The 22,446-nt window shown below is 37.8% G+C and overlaps 2 protein-coding genes across 2 annotated transcripts; one reads left to right on the top strand and one right to left on the bottom strand.

Moving 5' to 3' along the window:
* On the top strand, positions 1 to 20,006 carry LOC121727885 (WD repeat-containing protein 35). Its single transcript, XM_042115933.1, has 22 exons — positions 1 to 24; positions 378 to 489; positions 773 to 912; positions 1,626 to 1,728; positions 2,009 to 2,169; positions 2,364 to 2,511; positions 3,892 to 4,022; positions 5,149 to 5,352; positions 7,366 to 7,480; positions 8,106 to 8,219; positions 9,030 to 9,252; positions 9,718 to 9,946; positions 10,855 to 11,024; positions 12,948 to 13,163; positions 13,655 to 13,798; positions 14,121 to 14,244; positions 14,626 to 14,748; positions 15,038 to 15,128; positions 16,389 to 16,552; positions 16,765 to 16,851; positions 16,959 to 17,068; positions 19,779 to 20,006. The coding sequence occupies exons 1-22, from the start codon at positions 1 to 3 to the stop codon at positions 19,948 to 19,950; spliced, it is 3,105 nt and encodes a 1,034-aa protein (XP_041971867.1). The 3' UTR covers positions 19,951 to 20,006.
* A 41-nt stretch (positions 20,007 to 20,047) lies between these two features.
* Positions 20,048 to 22,058, bottom strand: LOC121740369 (thioredoxin reductase-like selenoprotein T homolog CG3887). The gene is made up of 3 exons (XM_042133047.1): positions 21,766 to 22,058; positions 20,767 to 20,896; positions 20,048 to 20,671 (listed from the first exon to the last, which is right to left on the bottom strand). Exons 1-3 carry the CDS (start codon positions 21,924 to 21,926, stop codon positions 20,354 to 20,356), a joined length of 609 nt encoding a protein of 202 aa, XP_041988981.1. The 5' UTR covers positions 21,927 to 22,058; the 3' UTR covers positions 20,048 to 20,353.
* Between the last annotated feature and the right edge of the window lie 388 nt (positions 22,059 to 22,446).

Below are 22,446 nucleotides of genomic sequence, written 5' to 3'. Positions count from 1 at the left end.
ATGTTTATTTATATGAGTAAGAAGGTAAGGACTTTACCTTTATTACCGTAAGGCGTAAGCGGGCCCCTAGATAATCAATTTTATGGTGCAATATAACGTATTTTGCAATATTATTGATCATATAAGGTTGATATATTAAACACAGTTCCGTGCCTAATCTTATAGTCAAATAAATTGTTCAATGATATTGCACAATAAAATTGATCATCTTTACACGTAATTACCATTAGTTATTGGCTTTAATTCTCCAAGCCCCATAAGAGCACCGGTGATTGCGACAACAATAGAATACAATAGCATTTCCTGGAAACTGTGATCGAAGTATTAATTTACATTTTTAGAAATTAATATAATAATATCATAGTTCTAAATTTTAGATAGCGATACCAAAACAATCCAGTGTGAGTTGCTTATCATGGAATCACTCTTCAGGCTACATTGCTGTTGGTGGAGACGATGGGATGCTCAAGGTTTTAAAACTAGAATCTGGTTAGCTCATATTATAATAAAAAATAAAATAATGTGATATTGTATGTAAATGACATTTAATTATGATTAACGTCCAGTTTAACGAAGAGTTTGACAGATAATGTTACATGAGACTTATTTTAAAAATTAAAAATTAATCACAATTAAGTAATTAATGTTTCACTCTAAGTGCGGCAGTTAGCCATCAGATAAGTGCCTCATTGAAAATGTTAAAATTTGTATGTAACTTTTGACACTTGTCTCATAATTTAGACCAAAAATAGTGATTAAAGTTTTCCATTAGGAGGCGGAGGTAATCTCTCAATGAACCTAAGCTTGGAAGGGCATACTGGGCAAGTGTGTCTAGCTGTATGGAATGAAGTTTTTCAGAAATTAACAACAAGTGATGAGCATGGAGTTATTATTGTGTGGATGTTGTATAAGGTAAGTTTATTTTACTTATATCTCATTTTTAACAGTGCCAAGTTTATATATAATATATTTTTTTGCAATTGGGAACATGCAAATATAATATTAATGAAAATTTTGCTATTAAAACGTTAAAAAAATATAAAAGAAGGGCTACTGCAAGGTTAATATTTTACAAAATATTGTTTTTTTACAAAAATTATGAATTAAAAGTAACTTGAAACGGAACGGATTTCAAAACACCAATCAGCGTTCAGTGACGTCACACATGCTATCCCGCGTTCCATTTAGCGTTAAAAACGATCAAAATGGCTCCATTTTGAGCGTTTGATCGTTTTTAACGCTAAATGGAACGCGGGGCCGGGGCATGACAACTTTTTGAGAGGTACGATCAGGTGGGTCTATTGTCAATAATTGTCAAACAGTAGTGACGTCATACAGACTATTATTAGATCCGTTTTGGCGCCAAAACTTAAATTGACAATTTTAAATCGAATTTTTTGCACTAAATTCCAGTGTTTTAATTTTTTTAATATACTTGTGGTCTATTCTACATGGAGTTCTTTAAAATAAACACAAAAATAAAAATATCGCATGTTCCCTATTGCAATTTCTAGACAAAAACTGAGTATATACAAAGTGCTAATACAAAAATGGTTTACTATGCATCTCATGAAAATATAAATGGTCCAATACAAGTCTTTATAAAAAAACAAAAATAATTTCAGGGTTCCTGGTACGAAGAGATGATAAATAACAGAAACAAATCCACTGTCACTGGTATGGCATGGGGCTCAGATGGTCAGAAAATATGTATAGCTTATGAAGATGGTATGCCATATACTATATTCTTTTTAACCATCTTCCAAAAAGGAGGAGGTTCTATGTTCGGCTGTGGATATATTTTTTTTCTCTATAAAACATTGAAATAATTAAAAAATCAAAACGTAGATATAAATTTATCAAAAACTCAACCGAAATATTGAACAAATAATCTTTACAAAAAGTTAAAACAAAACTGTTTAGAGTATCTTCCATTGTTTATTGAGCCTTATTGCTTTTATGATAAATAATAAGATTAGTATAAATCAGATAGCCTATTGTCTTTTAGGTGCTGTGATTGTTGGCTCTGTTGATGGATCAAGAGTTTGGGGAAAAGATATCAAAGGCACAGGATTGAAAGCAGTGCAATGGTCACCTGATAACTCTTCACTGCTTTTTGCTCTTGCTAATGGGGAGCTGCATCTGTATGATGATCAAGGAAATTTCGTTGTAAGTACGAATTTTTATAATTGCTTGTAGAATGAAATGCAAATTAAGAAGACAGTGGCTGAGAACTTGCAGCTAAAGTGGTTAGATTTACTTCGCTAAACATTAATATTTTGATGATATTATGAGGCATTCTTATATAAATAAGCATACTAAAAGAATTTCTTTGAGGTAAATAACTTGTGCTTTCTTTTCAGATGCCAGTTGCTAGCAACAATGTAGCTGAATCAACAGAAATTGTCTGTCTTAAATGGTTTTCTGGTAAAGCACCAGCAAACAGACCTATACTGGCAATATGTTACAAAAATGGAATACTCCTTTTTATGAAATCATGCACTGAAGAAGGTGATCACAAAAAATCTTATTACTTTTTTTAATTTTAGAAATCAACAAGTTGCACTGATTCAAAATGCGAGGATTACTATAATGTACACCGCTTATTTTATAAATTATTTTTCTAGGTGTTTTACATCGAATTTTTAAAAAACTATCTAGACACGCGGTAGCGTGTCAAGCCAAGTTCAAGTATAACAGAACTGGCGAGCAGCACCGTGTGTAATATTACACAAACCATTTGCACCCACTTTTGACCCCCTCGTAATTCAAAAACTATAAAACTTAAACGTGTCAAATTCGGCTCATTTATTATTGAGACCTGCGAAATAAATATATAGTCTAAATTTCATAAACACAGCTCCAATGGTTATTAAGATATTAATGTCCGAAAATCTATATTTTTATCACTTACTGACCTATAGATCAAAATTCCAGATGACCTAGGAGGATGAAATTTGGATTCCAGCTCGGTAATTGTGTAAAAGTGTAGGGAAAAATCTAAAAACAAGGAAATTCGGCCAAGTGCGAGTCGGACAGAGCGAAAGTAGGCAAAAAATGTGTTTCTTGTAACGAAGCCCCTTAAATATTTATTTTATTTTACTTTTATTATAAATTATAAAAGTAAACATATAATTAAAGATTTTGTGAATATTTCAAGTGTCTATCGGCTGCCATTATTAATTATGAGCAAAAATGGCCAAAAAAATCATGTTTGTCGTATGAGCCCCCGTAAATATTTATTTGTGAAGTGAAGAAACTTTATGAAACGAATAGAACGTGACTTTATGAAGTGTGTCTGCCTGTCTGTCTGTGACCTCTTCATTCCCAAACTGAAATTTGGTATGGAGATATAGTTCGAGTCCCGGGAATAGACAAAGAATTCTTTTAATTCTGTCTGTCTGTCCATCTGTCCGTCTGCCCATCTGACCGTCTGTACGTCTGTCCATCTGTCCGTCCTTTCGTCTGACCGTCTGTCCGTCTTTTTTGACTTGGCTAGTTTTTATCAGAATTAAAATTTTCAAAAACGTTATGAAATGATGACTGATGTAATGAAAACTGTCCAAGTTAGATCTAATCTACTTTAAGATCTCACATTATTTAAAGAACAGCAATTGTTATAGATATTTAAAAAAGCAAAGAAATATACTCTTAGATTATTTGTTTATAATGTTATTTGGTTTCTTTAGGTATTACATATTTCGATTTTCCATAGAACTTGGCACTCATTTAGATCTCCATTCTTTTTACGGCGAAGTCCATAGACAAGCATAATGTTTGTATTGAACTTGGCTCTTCTTTTTTTTACATTTATTGCTTTTGGTGGTATTTTTTTACCACTAAAATATTTCATTGATAAGATGTGTAATGCTGTTTATAATACCTTCACAGATAGCATAATGCTTGAGACGAATATGACAGTCATTGGCAGTGAGTGGAACCACAATGGGAGTGTGTTGGCGGTCGCTGGACAAACACAAGAGCAAACTAATGTCGTGCAGTTCTTCAGTGCCTATGGTGAAGTATGTAGTACCTATTAAGAAATTGATTTTTAGGCAAATAGCGGAACTCCGTGATTTGGTCGAGGTATGTAAAAGTAATATTTCATTAATTAGTTGTGAATATGATTACTAAAGTACCGACCATATTACATAGATCGGCCATCTGCCTAAGAATTAACTTCCCTGGTTAGGGTTCCGTACCCAAAGGGTAAAAACGGAACCCTATTACTAAGACTTCGTTGTCTGTCCGTATGTCTGTCTCTAGGCTGTATCTCAAGAACGGCTATAGCTAGACTTCTGAAATTTTCACAGATTGTGTATATCTTTTGCCGCTATAACAACATAAAATTATACTGAAAACAAAATAAAATTAATATTTAAGGGGGAATCATACAACAATAATGGCAAGAGGCAGGCACTTGAATTTTTCGCACATTCTTTTGTTTTTATATATGTACTTTAATATTTAATAATAATATTAGAATAAAATAAAAATTTAAGGGGTCTCCCATACAAAAAACACAATTTTTAGCCAATTTTTGCTTTGTATCGGTACGGAACCCATCGTGCGCGAGTCCGACTCGCACTTAGCTGATTTCTTTACTGTTGATTTTGTTACTGTATTATACCCTGTTTCATTTAACTTTGTTCTAAATATTTTTATTATGCTTAATAGGATAATCGTGGTTCTAGTAGTTTCGGGCACTTATTTGATGTAAACAATGAAACGAACGCTTTCACTTAATCCATACTTCCATGCCAATATGCCAATATTATAAATGTGAAAGTGTGTCTGTCATGTCTGTGTCTGTAAACAGTTTGTTACCTCTGCACGCCAAAACCGCTGAATCGATTTTGCTGATGCCTTTTCCGGGACTCAAAGTATCTCTATACCAAAGTATAGAGATACTTTGAGTCCCGAGAAATATAGCTATAGGGGAATAGAATATAGCTATCGAATTCGTTAGAATCGAGTAAACTACGGGCCTGTTTCACCACTGCCTGTTTAGTGCCGGATAGGCTATCCACAACTTTTTTCACAGATGGAGTATGGAGTATCTGTAAAAAGTTAGTGGATAGCCTATCCGGAACTTTATCAGGAAGTGGTGAAACAGGCCCTAAGTGAAAGTAACTTTGTAACTTTCAGTATCTGCGGACGCTCCGTGTACCGGGCGGTTCGATGCGCGCGCTGTCGTGGGAGCAGCGCTCGCTGCGGCTGGCGATTGCGGTGGACTCCTTCATATACTTCGCTAACGTCAAGCCCGACCACAAGTACGCCTTCTACGGCAGCACGCTCGCATTCGTGTCGGGCACAGAGACCGTCACCTTCTGGGACACTGTCACGCACCAGGTTATTATATATTGGCGATTATCGGGCGAGCGAAGCGAGCTAAGTATATCCCACAACCTGTATACATTTTGTGGTACACTTTACGGAAAACTAGCACACATGATTTGTGCTTTAACATAGTAAGTTTTCTGTAGACCTTTTCAATGTGTACAATACTTGGTACTTACATTATTTTGATAAATCTCGTAGGGTTCAGCCTGCGTTTGCAATGTAAGCGGAAAAAAATATACAGTACTCCTAAATTATTAATTTGGGAGTACTGTACATTTTTTGCGTACTGTACATACGCATGGAAATCTTGCGGGAGTTTTTTTTTTTTTTTTCCTAAAGAAGGCAGGTGACTGTAGCCCTGACGTCACTGCGACCCATGAGGATCTATTGTGACTCCTTCGCACTAGAGTATCATCCCCAACCCAATACTGCTCATAAATTGTGCGGGAGTACTGTACATGCGCACGGAAATCTTGCGGGAGTACTGTACATGCGCATGGAAATCTTGCGGGAGTACTGTACATGCGCATGGAAATCTTGCGGGAGTACTGTACATGCGCATGGAAATCTTGCGGGAGTACTGTACATGCGCATGGAAATCTTGCGGGAGTACTGTACATGCGCATGGAAATCTTGCGGGAGTACTGTACATGCGCATGGAAATCTTGCGGGAGTACTGTACATGCGCATGGAAATCTTGCGGGAGTACTGTACATGCGCATGGAAATCTTGCGGGAGTACTGTACATGCGCATGGAAATCTTGCGGGAGTACTGTACATGCGCATGGAAATCTTGGGGGAGTACTGTACATGCGCATGGAAATCTTGCGGGAGTACTGTACATGCGCATGGAAATCTTGCAGGAGTACTGTACATGCGCATGGAAATCTTGCGGGAGTACTGTACATGCGCATGGAAATCTTGCGGGAGTACTGTACATGCGCATGGAAATCTTGCGGGAGTACTGTACATGCGCATGGAAATCTTGCGGGAGTACTGTACATGCGCATGGAAATCTTCGCTAAACTCCTAATCACGAAAACACCCGAATCTATGAAACTTGCATTTTGCACCTTGTTCAAAGGAAATAGAAGTAAATATGGCGCCTAGCTACGTCTATGCAAAGCGCTGTTTTTCTTAAAGTTAAGTTTAAAACAGCGCTTGCAGTGACGTCTTCCGACGCTCGGGAAATACGATCGTTGCCGAAAAATTACGAAATTTTATATGCGAAACTTTGGGAGCACTGTAATTATTTACGACATCACATTAGAAACCCCAACAATAACAGTATGTCTCCACTATTTAATGAATGTTATCTATTAAAGAAAACCGCATCAAAATCCGTTGCGTAGTTTTAAAGATTAAAGGGAACAAAGGGACATGAGGGAAAAAAGCGACTTTGTTTTATAATAAGTATAGATGTGGTATCATCAGTCAGTCAAAGTTATTTATAATAAATACAAACTTTCATCCCCTATTTTAACCCCTTGGAGGTGGAATTGATCAAAATCCTTTCTTAGCGGATGCCTACGTCATAACATCTACCTGCATATGCCAAATTTCAGCCCGATCCGTCCAGTGGTTTGGGCTGTGCGTCTATCACTATGTCAATCAGTCAGTCACCTTTGAGTTTTATAGATGTAGATGTGTTATCATCAGTCAGTCAAGATGTGACGACGCGAGCACTCACAAAGCTCGTCTTTTAGCTAGTAAATAAAAATAAAATATCCTCATTGTAAAAAAGCATGCACGTCAGAAGTGTGCGCGGTTCTTGCGATACACTCACTTTTATCGTGGGCTTTGCAATCTAGTCACAGCCCACGAGTGGACATAGCCTTACCAAATAATGTAGACAGCTGTCTGCTTCCTTTAATGTAAGTATGTATGATCGTTTTACCGCACCGCCTAAACTACAGATCCGATTCTAATATGGTTTCAATTTATACATAATAATATATAATTAATAGCGCAGGAAATTTGCATTGTCATTGTTTTTATATTTTTATAACTTGTCATTTCCAGTCGTGGATTAATCACATCCCCGGAGTAATAGACATGGACGGCGTGGACGAGTACTGCATTATCTCCACAATGTCGATGCTGCTTATATCGAACCAGCAAGGAATCCAGTGTGATGGTAATTTCAAAGCTCTATGGATGAAAGGCTAGGTCCACACTACTACTAGCTATGTAGGCTGTGGTTGCTACTACGACAGATTACTATGGGTTACAAGTTTCAAAAGTAGGGCACCAATTTACTATATCCTGTATTTTTTTATGAAATAGGGGGGCAAATGAGCAAATGGGTCACCTGATGGAAAGCAACTTTCGTCGCCCATGGACACTCGCAGCATCAGAGGAGCTGCAGGTGCGTTGCCGGCTTTTTAAGAGGGAATAGGGCAATAGGGGTATTTATTTATTTATAAATTCTTTATTTGCATTATAAACAATATAAAATAACAAAAACAACATTAGGCAAGGAACATAGCAAATAGGCGGCCTTACCGCTTTCAGCGGTTTCTTCCAGGCAACCAAAATATGGTGGCAGAAAATAATGTTAAAGTGCTAAACTTAAACAAAGAAAAAAAATATCCTCATATATTTATAAAATATATATAGGTAGGGTAGGAAATAGGGAAGGATAGGGAAGGGAATAGGGTAGGGGATTGGACCTCCTATATATAAGTCCTTCAGTTCCTATATTTTGCTTAATGGCTGATTTAGATAATAGATATACTATCAAACAGAATTATTTGTTTTAGGTAAAGCTGTGTCTACACCATTTCTGTACGTGGCGATCAACAGCAAAGCCATAGCCGTCGCCGCTACCAAAGAGTCATTTCTCATTTGGAAATTCTCAACACCATCGAGACTCCGTGAGTAATGAGTATACTTAAGTTACAAAGCTTCAATTTACACCAGTCTGGGTTAAATGTTATCATTAATAATTAGTGTTATGTTAGCGCTTTATCTTTTTTGATTTAAAAAAGAACATGGCTTAAACTACCTTATTAGTAGACATTGTAAGTACCATTGAAAAAAATGATTAATAGGCTGATGGCTGATCTTCGGAATTTGGTCTTGTTATATCAATTCTATGATAGTCGTAATCTGTTAATTGGGCTTGGCATAATCAAATGACGTTGGTCCGTCATCAACATATGAATAAATTTCGCTGATGCTACTTATGAGCCAATAGGGGTTTAGACTATTTTTAGGAAATATATTTATATTTATTTTACAGATGTACATTTGTTACACCTAAAATATATATAAAAATAAATACACTCTTATTTAAATAAAAAAAACTTATTAAATTTCGTTTCAAAATTTCCCGCTAAAACGCTAAAGTTCATCATGGCGTCTATATGACGTCACGGTCCTCCAAACAACAAAAATCTTTGTCTATGTTTGAGTTTTGACATGGTTTTGACATCGAAATGTCACTGTCACACACAATGTTTTGGAGATCATGACGTCACACTCTGTGATGGCTGTTTTTGATCACGTGATATTACAGATTAAATATTTACTTTTTATGAAATAAAATAATAAATACTATAAATTTAATGAGTAAAAATATATCATTTTCGGTAATTCTATAATACAAACTCTAAAAAACAATAATTTGTGTTATATTTCGTTTACTGTTGTACTGTGTGGCCTGTATCTGGTTGACGTTACAGGGATAAGCGAGCAGTTGTACGGCGTGGACGGTGCCCCCATTGCCTCAGGGGAGGTGTCTCTTCACGACGATACGATATGCGCGCTCGCCTGCTCCGACGCGCTCGCAGCGGTCGGCCGCGACTCCGGCACGATTTTGCTGTTTTCCCTCGCCAACTTCAAAAAGACGAACATCATCAATATCAACACGAAACCCTACAAGCTGGGGATCAATTGCAACTCTAGGTGAGATATAATGGTTCTTAAAGTAATAAAATTAAGTAATTACATGATAGACTAGATATTTAATTGCTCGAAAACGGAACTTCATTCAACGTTGTTTGGTACTTTTTACGTTTTGTGCCTCATCCCTGTAAGTAATTTTTACATGACCCTCGATTTCACGGGTTTATAATATTATACTAGCTGTCCCGGCAACGTTGTTTTGCCATATAAAGTATTTCGCCCATATTATTTTATTGAAGTGACTAAATAAGTATGTCACCATGGCAACGTCCATCGCTATTCCGTTACACAAACAATGGTCGCCGTCAGTCTCGAGTTGTAATAATATTAATTCAACAAATGCACTTATCAATATAAAAAGTAGATGTTGTCCGATTCTCAACTCTAGCCGTTATGCTCGCTAAGATTCACGAAAATCGGTCGAGCCGTTTCAGAGGAGTTCAACCACGCACTGTTTGTCGGCAGCAAGCTGTTCGCGATCGACACGGCGGGTACGCTGGTGTTGTGCGGTGTGGAGGGCGGGGCGGGGGGTGTGGCCGGGGGCGGGGCGGCGCGGCGCGACGTGTGGGGCGCGCGCTGGGCCGCCGACAACGCCGCGCTGCTAGCGGCCGCCGAGAAGGCGCGCGTGTACGTGCTGCGCGGAGACGAGCCTACAGAACCGCTGCCCGCTAACGGCTATCTGTGTTGCTTTAAGGTATCAGAAAAATTTAAAGGCATAGGGTTATGTTAAGCCCAGCCGACCGATCAAGACTAACATTGACTTAACACAATCAGACCAAATGAAGTATGTCTGTCATCTGCCTTAGAACAAATTTTTCAAACGAAGTTCCTTATCGCGCGTTGCGAAAGGAGACTAGACGGAACGACACTAGACCTCGACACTAAGTATTCCTGTGCGTCAACTAGATTTTTTTTAAATAAATAGCGACATCTACCGGACGTTTAAATAAATTTTATTACAATTCCACAACAGCGTCGTTAGTATTCCTGGGCGTCAATAGACGGCGTTTTTTTATAACTTCGTTCCATGCGGGTGTCCGGGATTAGAAAAACTTGAGAGGTGTCAAGGGACACCGCTCATGTTTTTCTAATACCGACGCGTATGAGTGCTATTGCTTTTGATGTAACGCGCATTACCAAGTGGCAAAGCTCTTGTGACGCGTTATATCAATTCTCATACATTTCAAGCTTTGCAACCGAAAGTAGAGCAATGAGGGTGCCGCTATGTAGCCTTAGCCCGGCCGCACATTGTCCGAATTCTGATCAGAAACAGTTGAATTTCGCCGGACCGCCACCCCGCACACTATCCGAAATATCCTTCCGGCGAGTTCGAGCTCACTCGGCTCAGTACAAAATGTAAGAGACAGCGCGGACGTTCAACTGTTTCTGATCAGAAATTTCGGACAATGTGCGGCCGGGCTTAGGGTCTATCGTGTCAAACTGCTATCGTATGTCACGATATAGCTGTCATGTGTTACGACAGTATATTTGACACGATAAACCCTAACTCCTAAGGCTACATAGGGGCACCTGGCGGCAAATAGAATATCAAACACCCTCATTTAATAAGTATAATATCTCTGTATCACACTTGTCCTACAGGAGTTGGAAATAACGACGGCCCTGCTGGACGAGATAACGGACAAGTGCGCGGCGCAGCACATCGTTCGCACCGAGGTGAAGTCGCTGCGGGACACGCGACAGCTCATAGACAAGGTCGGGCTCAAGGAGGCCGAGGACTTCATCAAGGACAACCCCCACCCGCAGCTGTGGTAAAGTTGTTAGATATTACGGTTATACGTTTTTATTATAATATATACTAGCTAAAAGCCGAGCTTTGTGATGGCTCGCGTCGTTTTTCTGCGTGGTAATAATCTTTAAGGCAGTTTTTTTAATACATATTTTAATAATAACCAAACCATGACTGACCGATTATAACTTATTAGTTATTACAATAAAAAATATAATATAAATTTACTCAATTAAATTAGTACTTACTAGTTTATTCTCAAATTACGCGACAAGCTTTTCTTATCATGCAAATTGTATAATATATTGAGGTTATAACTTAATAGTTAAAGGTTTTAATTATTTTTAGAGTAAGTATTTAAATAAAAGCTTTTTTTCAAAAAGTTTTTGATTATAATTTATTAATACATAACATATCAACATTTAAATAAAAGCGCAGCGGTGACTTCCCAAATGTGCATGGGTCTCTGCCAGATAATTCTGCAAGACGTCAAGACGAAAATAATATTTGTCCACCACTACCAAGTCAAGTGCCAGGTTCACGGTGATGCTCCCAAGACCCACCACGTGGTCCCAACTTCTGTGCTGAGTATACTAAAATGGGAGTTTAGATCTTCTATCAAGAATACAAGTAGGTACGAGGTAACGATGATGAACAAATAATAATGAGGACTGACTTATTCATGTTAACGTCCTTTTCTGAATTCTGATATGTTGGAAAAGCTACTTGAGAAACGATAACAGAGCCCTGACCTATTTTTCATTGTTGGGAAAATTCGGGCGTGCTATCTTTAATAAAGTTTAATTAAATTTAAAAAGTAAAACATTATAAATTCTTTATACCTAATATGAAGAAATACAGACTATTACGTTTGTTGTATTTTGCGATATACGCATAACAAAGTACTTATTACAAGTAACTAGCTAACCATACTAATGCTACAATAAGATTACGGTATCAGCGCCGACAACTTAAAATTTGTAACGAGATTATTGTAATTGGATATGATTTTTTTCTCTTAGGATTAAGTAATACCGGTTCGGTTTTCTCTTAGGATTAAGTAATACCGTATAAGTCCGGTTGGAGATCTTTTACCAATTACCAGGGAGTAGTGGCGGCCTAAGGCTGTCTTTCCACCAGAGATGTGTTGCAAGGAATGTATTTTTAAGATCCAATTGAATCGCTGCGCTGGGCGAGGTCACGTCAATGAAGCGATTCTACTCGTATTGGTTCTCAAAAACACATTCCTCGAAACACATCTCTGGTGGAAACGCAGCCTTAGGGGGTGGCGAACAGGGCCCGGGGCCTCGCTCATGCAGAGGGGCCTCTCGTGAAGCAAAGGCATTTTATTTGAATTTTTGGCGGTGAGGTCCCGGTGTCGGTGGCGGTTGATAGACGGCCAAAGGGTCTCGCACAGACCTGCTGACCGGGGCCTTGCAAAGATTTGCCACCCGTGGCCTCGCAATGGGTAAGGCCGCCACTGCCAGGGAGCAGAGGCGGCGTAAGGCGTGGGCGATGTGGACCACCACCTACGGCCTCGCGGTCCAAGGGGCTTCGCGCTCCTTGTACCACGAGGATTTTTTTACGAATTACGAATTTTGATACTTACTTAAATTTTTATAAATGAAAATTTGAAATGCAGTAAATATCCTGTGAACATAAATAATAAAAAATCGGCTAAGTGCGAGCCGGACACGCGCACGAAGGGATCCGTACCGTTATAGAGCAAAAATAGGCGAAAATTGTGTTTTTTGTATGGGGGTCACCGGTAAATATTTATTTTATCTGCTCGGACACTAGTGTCGATTTGTGTATCCCGACAAACGTTATGCAACACGCGTGAAAAATGTCTTAAATTTTTAGAGATTTTGATTTCAAGGTTAAGCTGAGTTACTCCATGGTGTTTATACTCTTTGCCGTATAATTTCCTAAGATTTATTTCCAGGTTGCTGCTAGCTGAAGCTGCATTGAAGAACTTCGAATCTGAGTCGGCCCTCGAGACGGCCGAGGCCGCTTTCGTCCGACGCAACGATTACGTTGGAATACGATTCGTGGCGAGACTTAATGCGTTGCACTCCAACGCGCTGAAAAAAGCCGAAATACTCGCCTACTTCAAGGACTTTGACGGCGCAGAACAGATATACCACAACGAGGACAGGCGGTAGGCAGTATTATTAATTACGAGACATAAGCATCCGAATCTCACACGAAAATACTACTTTTTCTAGATATATAAAGTAGCCCACGAGCTGGGACCGCCCTACCATAGCCCTTGCGGTAAACAGAGCAGCGCTCATGGCGCCAACTCGCAAAGGGCGCCCCATGGTGCCTCCTATCTAAATTTGACCTATTCAAGTAAGCAAGAGGGCGCCATAATCCGATATCGCTCCATCCTTAAACTTGTCTCGGGCCGGCACTGTCCATGTGTTAAGCCTTAAATACTGCAAGACTGACAAATTTTATCCCAAGTTCACCAAGCGAAACCTTCTTCCATCGTTAAAAACTTTTTAATGTTTGTGTCTATCGTTTGTCGATTTTCATAAAACATCGACAGGCATCGCATCGAATTTCGCGCCGCTGCTAGGAAACGACGACCCGAAATTGGGGTAAGAGTCCAATAGTAGTCGGATTAAAGCTAACGTTTATCCCCAGCGACCTGGCGATAGCGCTGCGCAAGCGGCTGGGGCACTGGTTCCGCGTGGTGGAGCTGCTCAAGTCCTCCGTGACCGCCACCGACGCGCAGATCAAGGAGGCCTACACCAACATCGCTGATTACTACATCGACCGCCAGAACTGGTACGATCACTAGATGTAATGTGACATAGTTATTAGTTCATCACTCTGTATGTTCTGTTTATACTTTTCCCCCTGTAAAAATAAGTGTACCTATGTAGTAAAATCTAGTCAGACCGACATGTAAAACCGATAGAAATAATGAAGTTGAAAATATAAACACTGTGAACTATGGGCAGAACTAACATGATATGCGATGATAAGCAAACTGATAAGTAAAACCGAAAACAAATATTTCATATAAATGTAAAGACACCATATCTCTGAAATGAATCAATACTCTTAAAATATAACCTTTGTGATTTTAAATGTAACGAATTTTCAGGACTGGGGCCATAGAGTATTACAACTTGTCGAACAACGTAGAAGGGCTCAGAAAGTGCTATATGGCACTCGAGGACAGCGAATCCTTAGCAAAACTTATTACTACGTCGGCAAAATCTACCAAAGTATGTCGAAATTATAGTTTTACTTTTTTATCAAAAATGGTATTAAATTGCTAATAAGAAAAATAAATGCTACACATTTGTTATTTGTCTCTTTCTCTCACACAAAAATGTTGTTCTATCTTGTTTCTAAAATATGCAACAGAAGCAGGATAGCGATATTTAAGCGTGTAAATGAAGGATACAGGTTAAAGATTTATTGTTTTCTGTGACCGGGTGCTTTAATTTTTGTTTTAGATTCTAAAACAAAAATTAAACGACAAATAGCACTTATATACTTACATATTATGTAATATGTTCTAAAACTTAGAACATAATATCATACTACATATTTTGTCGTGATAACGTATCATGAAATTCACGCCAACATATTATTTTCGTAAGGAGCCAGCATCAAAACATCATATAGAGCAAAGAATTGACAACAATCAAGAACCATCAATTCACGCCATCATGCAACTGCGAGAGAGCGGGCGCATCGCTCAGGCGGCCGCGTTGGCTTACCAAGTGAGTATACCTAGGTACATAAAGTTGGCACTACATATAGGCGAACGCGTTGGCCGGCGCGCTGGCCCAATGTGTAGAACAGGCGAAATACCTACCGCCAACGCGCGAACGCCCGTTCTACACATTGGGCCAGCGCGCCGGCCAACGCGTCGGCCAACGCATTCGCCTATAATATGTAGTGCCGACATAAGATAAACCTACAAAGCGAGATGCGTGCAGGATATAAACACAAACGCGTGCCTTTTAAACTGTGTTTCTTGCAATTCTTAATTAATATTTTTCTTAACAGTTGGCAGAATTGGAGGCTTCTTGCGCAGCATCACCATGGAAGATCAAAAAGCTTTATATTCTTGCTGGACACCTGTATCAAAATTCCGCTGGTAACATAATATATCTCTGGACTCTGTCCTTTACTTTCCACCTAAAACGAGGAATAAACCAAGCTTTGTCACCACTCTATGGTTTTCTTACATACAGTCATAATCTTATATACAAAATTCTTGTGTCACAATGTTAGTTACCGTACTCCTCCGAAACGGCTTTACTGATTTTTTACCTTTTATATGCATATTCAGTAGGTCTGAGAATCGGCTCCTGGGCACTATTTATATTGATATAAGTGCATTTGTTGAATAAATATTAGTAAATTATTACAACTCTGAGACTGACGGCGACCATTGTTTGTGCGACGGGGATGGACTTTGCCATGGTGACATACTTTAAATAGTCACTTAAATAAAATAATATGGGCAGTATTTCGCCCAATATATGGCAAAACAACGTCTGCCGGAACAGCTAGTATTGATATAAAAAGTTATAAACATTTACACGAAAACTGTATTATAATAGGAATGATGACAAGGTCAAAGATTAGCGAATTATGTTAATAAAATAAAGAAATCACGGTAAAAAATAAGTGTTCCCAAAATTTCAGCTTGATAGCATTTGTATTTTTTTGTTATGCGCCTTCAAAGTTGGATTTTCAAGGCGATTTTTTTTTTCAATTAAATTTCTTAATATTTGTATACAATTCGATAACTTATGCAATTAAAAGTAACTTTTGTTATAAAACCACTTTCATAAACGCAATATTTAATATACCTGTCGAACAAAGTTGTCTCCCGATGCGTACAAACTACGAAAGACTGATGTCATACTTTCGTAGCACTTTGTATGGAGCGTTTTGGGCAGGTCTTTTTTATGAGATATTTGAATTGTCATATCTTGGGGAATTTTTAAGCTATCAGAGTCATTCTTTTAACGATGTTTCTATTTTTTAAGTGTCTTTCAATTACCGATAAGAAAAAAAATAGTCATCATGCCTATTCGCTGTATGAATATTTTTATAAGTCCGCCTTGGTTTAAGTTAATGTTTATCAAAAGTGGATGTGAGTGCAGTAACGGTGTTAGGGAAGAGGGACGCTAGGCGACCGTCCAGGGCGCCCGATAAACGCCGAGGGCAAACTAAAAGGGGCACCGCAGGTGCGCCTATTTTAAGCACTACTAGCACCCTGGGCGCCGCAGAAACTTCGCCCAGGGCGCTGGACGCTGGTAGTGCTAAAACTGGCACTGTGTAAGTATTTAGTTAGGTTAGGTAGTAGTTAGGTAGATAATAAATATTATACTGAGTAACATGACAGAGAGCGGGCGGTCGGGCGAGGCGTGGCGGCGGGCGCGGGCACAGCAGTGGGCGGCGGGGGCGGCGCGTGCGGCGCGGGGCGGGGCGCGGCCCGACGCGGCGCTGCGGGCGGCTGCGCGTCTCCGCGCCGCTATACCGCTGCTACATCCAACCCAACATAAACAAGTAATCTTTTTATATTATTTATCTCTCCCACTATTAAAAATAGTGACGCTATCCAATGTCGTTGTATTTTAAGCATCTTTTATAATGTAACATATTTTTCCAATATATTATTTTTCAAATTTTACAATACGTAATACGTATTAACATTCTCTGGTACAGAAAATTAAGCTTAAGCAATGATAACGTAATCAAAAAATAAAAATTCTTTTCAGGCTTTGTGTACAATAGCAGCAATTTCTCTTCAAGTGAGATCATTCGATCTCTGCTCAAAGGCGTTAATAAAGCTGGAAGCTTTGGACGTATGTTTATTTTCTTAAAGTTATAACTTATAACCTATGTTATAACTAAGCATTTTCTGGAATTTATTACTTTATTGTAATAATCTAAAAATATGAAAACATTTTAGGCGGATACTTTCGAGAATATCGCTATCGAGATATTTACAAGATGTAAACCGAAAGATGCAAAAGGGAACATTGTTGAATGTCCTCAATGTCAATCTGGCATACCTGAATGGTAAGGATTTATTTAGCAATAGAACCCAAAAACGACTGTAGTAGTGTAAGATCCAGCGACAGCCAGACCCTCGTCATTTTATATAAACTGAAAGTTTCCTGCATATAATTAGGTATAACCCCTATATAGACCACTGTACGTAACCTTCAATAAAGCATAAAGCTCAATTTTTATCTTATTTTCTTCGAGGTAACTGTAAGCATGTCGGCTTCTACTGCCGGTCATTTTTAATCCCCAACCAGAAAGAGGGGTGTTATTTGTTGTTATAGTTGGGGAGGGGAAGAGGAGATTTCGGGAGTAGCTCGAGCGTATCAGATTAAGCTTGCATAGGCTTCCGACATGTGTCTAGTAGTGTATAGAAATCAGATTTCTCAGGTGGTGGGTAATTTTTTTTTAAATAAGTATTGAAATGTCGTCGGATCTGTCAGATTAAGATAGAGGATACCCCAAAGAAGCTTCCATATAAAGCACTGACGATTCAAAGGTTAGGTAAGCCTGTAGGGAATTTTAAAATATAAAAAAAATAAAGCTTCATATTTTCTTAACTAAGCTTCGCAGATATTTTATTTTGCTCTAAACTAAATGATTTAGTCCTCGTTATCTAAAATATATTTATTATTTACCTAAATAAGCAATTTTCTGAATATATTTTCTTTTTCAAAACTTTAAAATGGCTGCAGTTTCTGAACCCACCGCTAAAATAAAAAATCGCTTTTATTTTTTTTTATCAGCTTTACATAATGTACAAAACCTACTAGGTCTCCATAACGGTCGAGTGACTACAAAAATAGCACCCTCCCCATCTCTACTATTAGCTTGATTGACAGTTGCTTCCCACTGCCAGACACTCATAAAGTATTAATAGAGTTAAGGTTGTCTGGCAGTGGAAAGCAACTTTCATAACTCATAAGTGTCCAGGGACGAAAGGGGTATGAAGATTTTGGCCGACCTACTTTCGCTAAATGTATTTTTTCGCGTTCACGAATATTTTTTTCAAAAATGGATAGCTAACATCAATACAAACAAAAACCACGTAAAGAGTCACATTTCGAAGATATAAGCTGCTAAAGTTTTACCAATTTAAGATATTGCAACTTTGGCAGCTCAAATCTTCGAAATGTGACACCTTACGCGGTTTTGTCTAAGATTATTTATTTTTATTTTTTTTATTTTATGAAATAAGGGGGCAAGCGAGCCAACGGGTCACCTGATGGAAAGCAACTTCCGTCGCCCATGGACACTCGCAGCATCAGAAGAGCTGCAGGTGCGTTGCCGGCCTTTTAAGAGGGAATAGGGTAATAGGGGAGGGTAGAGATTGGAAGGGAAGGGAAGGGAATAGGGGAAGGTAGGGAAGGGAATAGGGGAGGGTAGGGAAGGGAATAGGGTAGGGGATTGGGCCTCCGGTAAACTCACTCACTCGGCGAAACACAGCGTAAGCGCTGTTTCACGCCGGTTTTCTGTGAGAACGTGGTATTTCTCCGGTCGAGCCGGCCCATTCGTGCCGAAGCATGGCTCTCCCACGTATGAGTATGATTATTTTTTGTTTGAATTGATGTTAGCTATCCATTTTTGAAAAAAATATTCGTGAACGCGAGAAAACACATTTAGCGGACAGTAGGTCGGCCAGGCTCCATACAAAAATCTTCATACCCCTTTAAACAGTTATCCCAAAGAAAATAAGTTTAAAAAATTATTATTTATCTAAGATTTATAGAAGATTACATAGATTTTCAGTACTATATTACCTCCTAAAGCAGTAATACCTACGAATATTAAAAACTGAGGAAAAGTAACTCCGTCAAAAAACATGCTCCACAATACTTGTCTAAAAAGTGTACACATTTCAATACATTTGCAATATTTAGGTGACCTTGAGCGGTACTAGGCTGACGTTACATGACAGATCAAAAGGAACCAAATTTAAAACGGTAATAGTATGGGAGTTACGATTCCTTAGTTTTTATTATTCGTAGAGTAATACTCAACCATTTTACGGGCCACAACCACGTTTGGTCTTGGTTTCGCGGGCCGCAACCAAATTTTTTAGGGTTAAAAAATAACGTTCTTCAAAATAGCGATTTCAAAGTGGTAAAATTTTCTCGACGACTGACTATTTTGCGGGGGGCGTGAATTTCAAAATAGTTAATTTCACGCGTGTCACTAAAAAAGTCCCAGCGCGGCGGGCCGCAGGTTGAGTATAGCTGTCCTAAAGTAACCGCGATATAAACTCCACAGTAGAAAGTCTGGCTGTCGCTGGCTCTTGGTCCATAGTATCTTGATCAAAAGAAAACGTTACACGATTTTCAGACCCCCCTCCTCGTCACAGGTGGTCACATTTGTGAGAACCCTAGGGAGGGGCCCTAGTATGCAGTCACAAATTTCCAATTCTCAATATAAAAATTAAAACCACCTCATTATTTAAAATTTTGCTATTCAATTTATTAAATTTAAAATGTGATGTCACAAAACTTAGAATCCCTTCCTTATCCTCCTTGTCACACTTCGTCGGCCACCTGCCCCTTTTAGGTGTGACAATATACTGTATGGATGACCCCAAAGTATTACATTATAATGAAGATTAGACAGAAAGTTGGATGTTTTATGGACAAACTTCACTAAGCAACTCTATAATAATCACCAAAATATTATGTCCTTGAATATGGCCTCATGATCCTCATTGTTTACTATTGTTAATCTTTCAACTTTACAGGGCTACAGATTGTGAAGGTTGTGGAGCAGAATTCCCAGGATGTGTAGTGTCAGGAAGACCTTTACTTACACCACATTCCATGTGGACCTGCTCTAGGTGTGACTCCCATGCACAGCATCACGAACTTGTTTTACGACACTCATGCCCACTGTGTCACTCACCACTTACGTAAAAACATCTAAAAATTGGCTTGTTGTAAAAAAATGCAAAAATCATACAGTACTTACAATTTTATTTTGTTTAAAATGATAAATTATTATAATACAAACTTTAAAGTATACATTTCTTTTATTGCAATATTTATCTTTATTATCTCCTGACTAGATCTTATAGAAAACATGAAAAATTATTTTATTGACATTTTGAAAATGAAGACAAGAAATGTACTAATATTTTTAAAGAATATAATATCAAATAATAATTAGTGTGAAAACATATTTTACTATGAAGCAGTGAAAAGTAAGAAATTAAAAGCTTTACTCAATAATTATGTAACATAATTATTCATAATAACTAAAAATCACCATTATACCGACATTAAGATTGAACAAATAATTATTTTATTTGCTTCTTTCTTAGGCAAAATTATTATTTGGCATTTCTAATTTAGAAAACTGTAAAGTATTGTCAATAATTTGAAATAATTCAGGTGGTTGTGGAATTCTACCGGTTTCCAGTTTAGACCACAGTGGAATATTGTTAAGAGATATCTCAAATGCCCCTGATGATACTAGCTGACCTTCTATCATGTTGGCAAGGAAAAACATCATCATGCATGCATATAACTTGTTCTCCAGACACCAAGTCCACCATGCCGGCTGGGGCTTGTTCAACCAAGCAAATATGTTGACTCCACTGAGTATGCACATAATCAGTATCATTTTTCCCAATCCCTAAAAGAAAAGAAAATATTTTACAGTATTACTACATACTGAGAATGTTATATTTTGTCAATTTATAACAATCCTAATAAAAATTTTAAACTTACAATCAATCTTGAAAGATACATGTTAAGTCCAGGAGGGTCATAGTTGGCACCAATAACTGATATTTCTGGGTATTTTTGCTGTATTATTCCAGCATAGTCTTCAAAAACTTTTCGGTAACCACATGAGTAACTGAAACCAACAATTTGCAAAATGGTTTATTATGATATAGGTACCGAATAAAAGGCAAACTCCGTTGCGCCAGAATTCGATTATCGCGAAGGAACCTACATTTTTCTAGGATAAAATTGTCCTAAGTATGTATTTTCCCAGAACTCGAAGTATCTACATACCAAATTTCAGCAAAATCGGTTCAGCGGTTTGGGCGTGAAAAGGTTTTTATTAGTATGAACTTCAACACTTAATCAAGAACTTTATTACCTAAACTTTAAAATATTATATTATTACTTTATAATAATCGGTCCAGTGCGAGTCAGACTCGCGCATGATGGGTTTCGTAGTGTTATAATAGGCCAAAATTTGTTTTTTGTATGAGAGCCCCTCTTAATTTTTTATTTCATTTCAATATTATTATTAAAGTAGACATATAACTACAGCCTTTATGTAAATTTCAAGTGCCTAGCTGTTGCAATTATTGGTTACATAGCATCACGCTGTGACTTTTAGAAGCAATGAAACAGAGGAAAAAGCGGGGAAAATTATTCATCTTTGAGAGCTTCCGTTGCCAAACAGTCCAAGATACCCAAAAAATATGTATGGAAGAAATAATACTCTTTAAATGATCTAAAAAAATGCCCGTGATAGTACATGTCTATCTTTTAAGATTACCTCACAATAATCATTTTTACATGGTCTAAGAATCAAATTTGGTCGAAATGAATGCATTAATGAAATAGACGCGCAGATGAAGTCGTAGGCAACAACTAACAGCTATAATAATTTATAAAGCTGAGGAAGTTGTTCTCCAAAATAGATATCATGCCCATAACTATTCCACGCAAACGAAGTCGCGGTCACAGCTAGTTACTAATAATTCTTACCAATAATAAATATTCATAATATGTCCAACTCCTTGTCCTAGTTTTGTAATTCCTTCGCCATCGTTTTCATTTGCAAATACGTAGCTGTCGCTTATTAAAAACACACACAATAAAAAACTTATGATAGAAAAGGAAAAACAAATATTGATAAATAGGGCCATTGTCGCTTTAGGAGCCTGGCTGATGAAATAAAATGCTATGTTCTTCTTAAAGCTAAGAATTTAAATGCACTTTATTGATAAATATTAATCCTTATTGTAAGAAATTATATTACAATTTTTACTTTTTAATCGCAAATCACATTTCACAAATGAGTAATGACAAAGTACAAATCACAGATTATATATATTTGTAGATACAAATCATAGATAATACAGATATATATATGTAGAGTTCGACAAGGCTGCTTATGAACGTGGTGAGAAAAGGAACTAACGCTTCTATCATACACACAGATGATCATACAAAAACATCATCTTTGACAGTTCTCCTTTACCAGCAGCGCACATTGACTGACATTGACACATTCAATTAAAGCCTTGTCGAACTGTAGAACATAAACTTATAATGCATAGACCAACAGAGAGTGCGAGAGAGAAGAAAATCCTTTATGGAATTATAACAAGATGAAAAGAGAGAGGCAGTCTAATGAAAATTGTAACAACTTTTATTTGACAAGTC

Source organism: Aricia agestis, chromosome 1 (genome assembly GCF_905147365.1).
Source record: "Aricia agestis chromosome 1, ilAriAges1.1, whole genome shotgun sequence".
Taxonomy (NCBI): domain Eukaryota; kingdom Metazoa; phylum Arthropoda; class Insecta; order Lepidoptera; family Lycaenidae; genus Aricia; species Aricia agestis.
This window is presented reverse-complemented; position numbering and strand designations above follow the sequence as displayed.

What these genes read in the sequence shown, in the direction of transcription:
- LOC121727885 (XM_042115933.1), top strand. Translation starts at nt 1, where the DNA reads ATGTTTATTTATATGAGTAAGAAG. An exon ending in GCAAGGAATCCAGTGTGATG is followed by an intron (nt 7,481 to 8,105) that starts GTAATTTCAAAG and finishes TATTTGTTTTAG; the next exon opens with GTAAAGCTGTGTCTACACCA. An exon ending in GCTATCTGTGTTGCTTTAAG is followed by an intron (nt 9,947 to 10,854) that starts GTATCAGAAAAA and finishes CTTGTCCTACAG; the next exon opens with GAGTTGGAAATAACGACGGC.
- LOC121740369 (XM_042133047.1), bottom strand. Translation starts at nt 21,926, where the DNA reads ATGGCCCTATTTATCAATATTTGTTTTTCCTTTTCTATCATAAGTTTT. An exon ending in ATTATGAATATTTATTATTG is followed by an intron (nt 20,897 to 21,765) that starts GTAAGAATTATT and finishes TGTTGGTTTCAG; the next exon opens with TTACTCATGTGGTTACCGAA. An exon ending in TGTATCTTTCAAGATTGATT is followed by an intron (nt 20,672 to 20,766) that starts GTAAGTTTAAAA and finishes CTTTTCTTTTAG; the next exon opens with GGATTGGGAAAAATGATACT.